Below are 7,099 nucleotides of genomic sequence, written 5' to 3'. Positions count from 1 at the left end.
CATGTTTATTATCTTACAAAATTATTTCTTTATCTACATTTTCTATATTATCATCAACATTACTATCTCTTTTCTATTATTCTAATAATTTTTTCTTTGCATTCTAGCTTTCTTTGCAAATACGAAAGTGAAGTGTCAAGTATGTAGTTCAAATTTTGTAGGAGAAAGAGAAGGGGGGAGGGGGGGGTGGGAGGGGAGAACTCATAGACATGTTATTTTATTCAACTCATATAAGTACTATGTTAACGGGTATCCTAAGAGCAATTGTTAATAAACCATATTAAGAAAATTTTAACACTACTTTCATGAAAAATATAAAAAGTTATTAGAAAAATTAATTACTTTATCATTTTTCTATAAAATGTTTCTAAAAGTAGTTCATAAACCAATGCCTTTAGGACATTTGTTAACGTTTCTCTTTAAAAAATACAGTCTAACAACTAGTTTACATCAAATAAAACCACAAAATTTAACAAAAAAATAAAAACTTATTTTAGACCTACATGTCTATGTATCGTATGATTCAACGATACAATTCATAAAATATGCACCTATACATCGTATGATTCATGAGCACTTACTAAGCACTTTTACGATATAGAATTTTTTGTCGTGCATCTTACGATACTGATAACTATGATTACAATGACCAAAAAGGCAATAACTTGTCAAAGTTGAGTTAAATTGTTAAATAAAAAAATGATTGTTTAGTTGTATAGATTGAATGAGATGTTAGCTGGTAGGAAGCATAGAAGTTATCATGCAACGATTGAAACCAAGTAAGTGGCAATCGTAAAATTTCACATATTTGATTTGATTTGATTTTTTTTTTTTTTTTTTCTGTGATGTCCATATATTAAGTTCTCTTTTTATTAATATATAATTTAAGTTTCTTATTGACACTAGAAAGAAGTATATAACCTTTTACAGTTTCTACCATATACATATCAAATAGGAATACAAAGCACACTGCTTAGGCATATTTACGAGTGTAATATACAGAGAGGATACAATGACTATTCTTCTATATATCGTAGCTAAGGAGCTCTTTGATAATAACAAAGACGGATTGACATGGATGACAAGTTGACATTGTCTTCAAAAGCTAGTAGTTTTAGACTTTGGAAGCCGATTGCAGTTTGCAGGCATCCATCCAATTAACTGTTTTTCGTTGTTGTAGATCACCACCTTATCTTGCATTGATATGTCTGCAAAAACACACAGCAAAGCGGACCAGAAAATTTGGTAAGGGTGGGGAGAGTATTGTTCAGTATGGTATGCTTGATACTATGTTCATGATTGTGCCCCACGATGTTCAGAATGTACAAACAATTACCTCCAATGATGTTCACATCCTGCCCTGCTTCTGTTCCATCCAGAATTCCCAAGCAAACATTTCCGTTGCGCTGGAATGGTAAGTTTGTAAATGTTTTGATACAAAGAGCCTAATCTACTTGCAACTGAGTCAGAAATGAAAAGCACATGGGGAGAAAACAAGGATGGGACTTACTGATATTATTAAATAAGCTTCAGGGGGCAGTTCAAACTGAGATTTACCCTTCCCACCATTGGTGAACCTCAATGCTAAGGGCTTGAAGTATTTCCTGACATCTTGTAGGCTTTTGAATGGTCTTTGACCTTTCCAACAGAGTGGGAGAGTCTTGTCATCCAATGCTTCTCTTAAGGGCTTTCCAGTTAATTCCTTCTTCACCTACAAATACGTATGACATTATATAAGAACTGTTTTTTTTTTTTTTTTTTTGGAATCTGTAGTGTAAATCTTTAAATCAAGAAGTTCTAAAAGTTTTGTAGTAAGCAAAATAATAACAGTATCAAAATTTTGCAACGATTTGGTGAACGGGAAATGGAAATAAAGAACGAATTTGAATACAAGAAAACTATGATGGAAGAGGAAAGGAAGTATCTATTGTAATTTTAGTAATTCAGGAATTTTGCAAGTAATTTAACAATTCTTAAAACAATTCAGAAATAATTTGAGGAAAATCTGGATTACATATGCCAGAGCCTAATCCATCTTATTAGTACAAATGCTGGCCGCATTTTAAAACACTATCAGAATGCTTTTCACTCACCAAAGAAATTAAAGCTTGATAAGCAGGAGAATTTAGGTAGGTGTAGGAGCTTCCACTGTCAAAAACTGTGAGTAAGTTTTTAATTCCAGTAGTCTTCCCTCCAAATATGAGTTCAGCAAACCCGGGTGAATAATGTTCACTGATGTTTCACAAAAAGTGTTTGCAATAATGAGAAGAAAATAAGAACTATAATGAGGACTGTTGAAATTGAATAGAGGGGATCCAGAATGAGTAATTACGGAGGATCACGAGACATTGATGTCCACAGAACACGTGAAGAATCATAAAGGTCATCCCCAAAAAAGAGATATCCTCCACCTTGGAGACTTAAACAATGACCAATGACATTTTGCACCAAACCTTGCTTACTAAGCTGTGATACAATGCTGGACTTTCCTTTGCCAAGGCCAAGTACTCCGTCAAAGGGATGAGGAAAGGGACCAGGACTTTGATCATATCCACATCTGTAGGCAAGAAGAATTTCAGAGCACATAAATAACAGTGCAACTCATAACTAACCATTTGTACTTATATACATCACATATCATACACCTGAGAGCATAATAAGGGCACTTTTTATCCAGCACTAGAGACACTTGGTTATAATCAAAAGTCACACGCAAATATGCAATTCTGAATTACAAGTTAGCATCAAATAAGGATTGTAATCCATCTCAGATGGTTTGACTTAAAATGTAGCGGGTATGGTCAGTTAAGTTAGATGAGAAGTAATTCAGTATAGAGTAATGCTTGGTTGCCATGTTAAAAATGACCTGCATACTTTGGAATGCACTCTTTTCATCAAACAAGTTTTCTTGTGCTTTATTTCACCATTTCTGCTTCTTAAATTACAAATATGAACAGCCTGATCCATTGATGGGTTGCATTTCCAGGAAAAGAAATACAGAATTTGCAACTGCTGAATTACATCTCTCTCTCTCTCAAATATATATATTCCAAGCAACTATTTGGTAAAAAAAAAGAAAAAGAAGGCAGGTACCTGCCTCATTTTTAGGAGTAGAAAAGAGCTTATCTTTTTTCTTTGTTTTGGAGTGGAGTTGAAAAGAGTCACCATTGTGTTACAGAGGTCAAAGGAGAAGTTCTCAGTTAATATTGCTACAATATGGAAGTAACAAAGACTGTGATTCAAATATTCTCATCATCATTTGGAAGAGATTTGTTCTTAGGCTGCTTTGACATGACCATTTGCAAATTATTATGAGAAAAATTACAAAACTTTAATATGAAAAGCTTACTACAACAATTCTATCCAAAAGCATAATTATCTTAGATTGGTTTGAAATTTCCAGAAATTGAGAGTTTGTAAATGTAATTGAGATGGGCAAAGTCACCAACCCAAGGGCTAGACGAGGTTTCAATTGTTCTCCATTTATAAAGTTGAAGGAAAAAGCATCCTTGACAAGAACACCAAAAGATGAACCACCATCTGCATACTGAACCTCATATTCACATTGCTCTGGTGTTTCACATTTGTGTCCGTGCAGGTGCAAGGATTTACAAAGAGGGTCCTTACAAGGTACCAGGTTTTTGCTGGGCCTGTAAAGTGGATGAGGTGTCTGCAAAGAAAAAAAGTTATCACATTGTCATGAACAGTTTCTTACTTGTAACTGTGTTTGTTTGAGAAAGCTTATTTTCATCAGTTTATTGTGTGAGAAGAAAAATATATGTTTAGAAAAAATATAGTTGTATCTAAAAAAAAGTAGAGTTTTAATAAGTTTTACATAACCCAAATAAGCTGAATAATCTGAAAATATGCTGTGGCAAACAGATATACTATATACATAGCATTTAGGACAATATGAGTTTCTGAATAAAATACAGGGGACAGCGGTAGTGGCACAATTTGACAAGAAAAAGACCCAAGATTTAGAATATCAAGACAGTGCAGGAGGGATACGAAGCAATGCATCAGGAAAATTATTCAAAGTGGCTATAATTTGGAGCTGCATGAAAGTTATTCCATGATATAACTATATTAGTATAATCTCTCTTGTTTTCTTTTCATAATATAACAATAAGCAGAGCTTAAGAAGAAGCAATGTACAAATTAGAAGAAAACAACATAGAGATTTTGTGACAGCAATTTACCTCAGTGCATTGGACACAGGGAGCGTCACACTGGAGCCATGTGAGGTCACTACCAGTGTCAGGGTCAAGAAAGTAAGGCTTTGATGGCTGGCCTATGTTGAGGGTAACACTATAGAACCTGAAAAAATCTTAGTGTTAGATTCAACACATTATATATCCAATGGGTTTGGCAATATCATATTGAAATTGAATAATAACACAAAGTACCCTTTACAATTTTTTTCTCTTTTTATTAATCCAACAACGAACATATCAAACTGGTAATTTACAATATTAAATTCTTTTATTCTTTTCCTCCTTAGTTTTAGTTATATGTTATGTACCTTAAAATGGAAAGCATGCATTGTAGAAGGTGAATACAGAATATATATATATATATATATATATATATTTTCGTGATCCATAAAAAGTACAAGTGGGTAAGAATAACATATTATATACCATACAAGAATACATACCCCATAGGATACACGTTCCCATGAAGAGGAAACAAAATTGAGGACCCAACTCGGTTAAGCATCAGTAATGTCACTTGCGCTAATACTGGCAGCATAGACATCCTCTTATTCTGCCTCTGCTGTTCAAAATATGAAGCTGATGACTGTAAGGAGTGAGGACAAACACAATAGTCTAATGCGTTTTAACATATCATATAGAAATTGAATGGTAACACAAAAGTAACCTTTGCAATCTTATTTTTTTAAGAAATCCAACAATGAGAATATCAAACTGGTAAACACAGAGAAAAAAGAAAAAGTGATGGATATTTAAGAATTTTCTTTTATTATTTTCCTACTTAGTTTTAGTTTTCTAATATAAAAAGGAAAACACGCATTGTGGAAGGTGAATACTGATTTGAGCAAATTTTTTTCTTTCAATGAACAATAGACAAAAAGTAAGAGGCTCCATTAAATTCATTTCACTATCATAAAAGCTGACATCAGATTTCCTTAAACAAACACAACCAGATGATAAATCATAAAATTGGCGTTAAGAACAATTGTAAAGTAATATTAAATTTTCGATGCGCTGAAGTTTTTCTAATGGGATGAAAATATTCGGTAAATCCATAATTCTCTGTGTCTACACAACAGGATGACAGTATTATGTGGTTGCAGACTACAAGATACATAAGATTTAAAGAAGGAATAAAAAATGTATTGACAATGTCTTCCCCCCCAGAATCGAAAAAGAAAGAAAGAACAAAGATTTCAATGTTGCAGCCACTACTGAATGTTAAACAGAAGAATATTGCAGTGGACAAGCTTAAGATTGTCCAACATGAAGCATTACTGTCCAGCCATCCTCTCAAAGCCTCTACTTCAGCAGAAAAAGCATTAGCTGCCAAATGCTGGTCTTTTCTCTTCTGACACTTCAATCCTTGTTGGTTCAAGTAACTTTCTTGCAACTGACCCAAGGTCAGGCCAGCTCTTTCAGTTCCTGTCACAACGCCTCAGTTACGGTCAGCTCTTTCAGGCCAAGTGAGTCAACTCTTGAGCAATCTCAGCAACAGACAATCGATCCAATCAAAGAGGGCTTTCGAAATTCTGGCATCTAAGGTTTGTTGCAGTTTGCTATGGCAGTTTTTGTGATGCTGGGTTCAATTTAAAGCATTATTCCTACCAAATTACAAATGAACCTTATGTAAAGGTATATGAGATCTAATTTCGTTGGCTGTTTAACGTAATTTGGTGATGAACCGTGCTGGTGATATATTTTTCTAATCATGTATTTTCACCAAAGCAAGAGCCTCTATTCAAACCATTCAAAGTAGGATAAGAATAACACACCAAGCCCCCTAGTTTAAATTTCACAAAATTTAAATCTTAGCATATAGATAAAAATAAAAAATAAAAACTAATACAACAAATAGGCATGTCATAATTCATAAACAGAGAATAAGAACGCACCTAAAACAATTCAATTCAATTTAATTAGTCTTTCAGGAAGAACAACAACAAAATCAAAATATCCAAATCATTTATTGAAACCCATCAAAACAACAACACAGCATCCCTATTTTTATTTCTCTTCCTCCTAACCACTCTTTCATGTATTAGGGGATTTAGGACTTACAGAATAAGAACAAAACATCAGTCAGGAATTTTATCAAGCAACTTATGTACACTGTAATTTATAAAAAAATTTGACAAAACATCACTTTGGAATTTCATCAAACATATTGTGTGCATTTGCAATCTTCAAGAAATCTGCCCCAAAAATTCTTCAAAAAAACAAGTTCAAAAACTCACTGTGTAAATTGTGAAAAGTCAGAAAGATTTTTTTTCGAACCTATAGAACAGGTCCAGTTCAAGTAAGGTCGTGCTCTCTTGTGCTGGCGTATGTCGGTGTGTGATATAAACTGAAGTTTGGCTTACTATCTGCTCGACATAGGACAATGTTGTTTGGTTTGTCAGAATCCAAAACTACTTGCTTTTTTTCGAACCTATAGAACAGCCCAGAGGGTTTGGCTTTTTTTGTTTTTTGTTTTTTCAATTTTTTTTGTTAGAAGGGAAATAACATTAAACATTAATCCAAGGAACGCGTTCAATGAACTTAAAAAATATTACCGTAAACTCGGATTAAGTGGTTGTTAAGCTCAAACCAGGCCTAGGAATTCAAATTTTTTTTTTTTTTTTTTGGGATGTGAAGGAATTCAATTATTGGTTCAACCACTGAGACATTGGTTGAGTTAGAGCATCTCAAACAGAATCTCCAAATTTTTGTACTATTTAGAAAATAAACAGTAATTTTTACTTTTTATTTATTTACTTTTTTAAATACACTTCTAACAGATTTTCTATTCTATTCTCTATCTCATTTAAATATTATTTATTTATTCATTATTTTTTTTAATAACTACACATCTTCCAACATTTTTTATTTAACACCTAATT

At 33.1% G+C, this 7,099-nt stretch overlaps 1 protein-coding gene across 6 annotated transcripts; it reads right to left on the bottom strand.

Moving 5' to 3' along the window:
* Positions 1–868: 868 nt before the first annotated feature.
* LOC115965974 (aspartic proteinase Asp1-like) lies at positions 869–6,735 on the bottom strand. Of its 6 annotated transcripts, XM_031085305.1 has the most exons (10): positions 6,495–6,735; positions 5,484–5,642; positions 4,661–4,779; positions 4,203–4,320; positions 3,450–3,670; positions 2,333–2,557; positions 2,094–2,232; positions 1,511–1,711; positions 1,337–1,406; positions 869–1,208 (listed from the first exon to the last, which is right to left on the bottom strand). In XM_031085305.1, the coding sequence occupies exons 2-10, from the start codon at positions 5,490–5,492 to the stop codon at positions 1,099–1,101; spliced, it is 1,212 nt and encodes a 403-aa protein (XP_030941165.1). In that variant the 5' UTR covers positions 5,493–5,642; positions 6,495–6,735; the 3' UTR covers positions 869–1,098. The 6 variants fall into 6 exon arrangements, with proteins under 6 accessions (XP_030941165.1, XP_030941168.1, XP_030941169.1 ...); XM_031085308.1 differs by lacking the exon at positions 5,484–5,642 and having other exon boundaries at positions 6,455–6,734; XM_031085309.1 differs by lacking the exon at positions 5,484–5,642 and having other exon boundaries at positions 4,661–4,776; positions 6,455–6,734.
* Positions 6,736–7,099: the final 364 nt, after the last annotated feature.

This window comes from Quercus lobata, chromosome 10 (genome assembly GCF_001633185.2).
Source record: "Quercus lobata isolate SW786 chromosome 10, ValleyOak3.0 Primary Assembly, whole genome shotgun sequence".
NCBI classification, from domain to species: Eukaryota; Viridiplantae; Streptophyta; class Magnoliopsida; order Fagales; family Fagaceae; genus Quercus; species Quercus lobata.
The sequence above is the reverse complement of the archived record's forward strand: the minus strand, read 5'-3'. Positions and strand labels throughout refer to the sequence as shown.

Coding starts and splice junctions, on each gene's coding strand:
- LOC115965974 (XM_031085305.1), bottom strand. Junction 3,671..4,202: donor CCTGTGTCCAATGCACTGAG/GTAAATTGCTGT, acceptor TTTTCTTTGCAG/ACACCTCATCCACTTTACAG. Junction 2,558..3,449: donor AAACCTCGTCTAGCCCTTGG/GTTGGTGACTTT, acceptor TCTTGCCTACAG/ATGTGGATATGATCAAAGTC.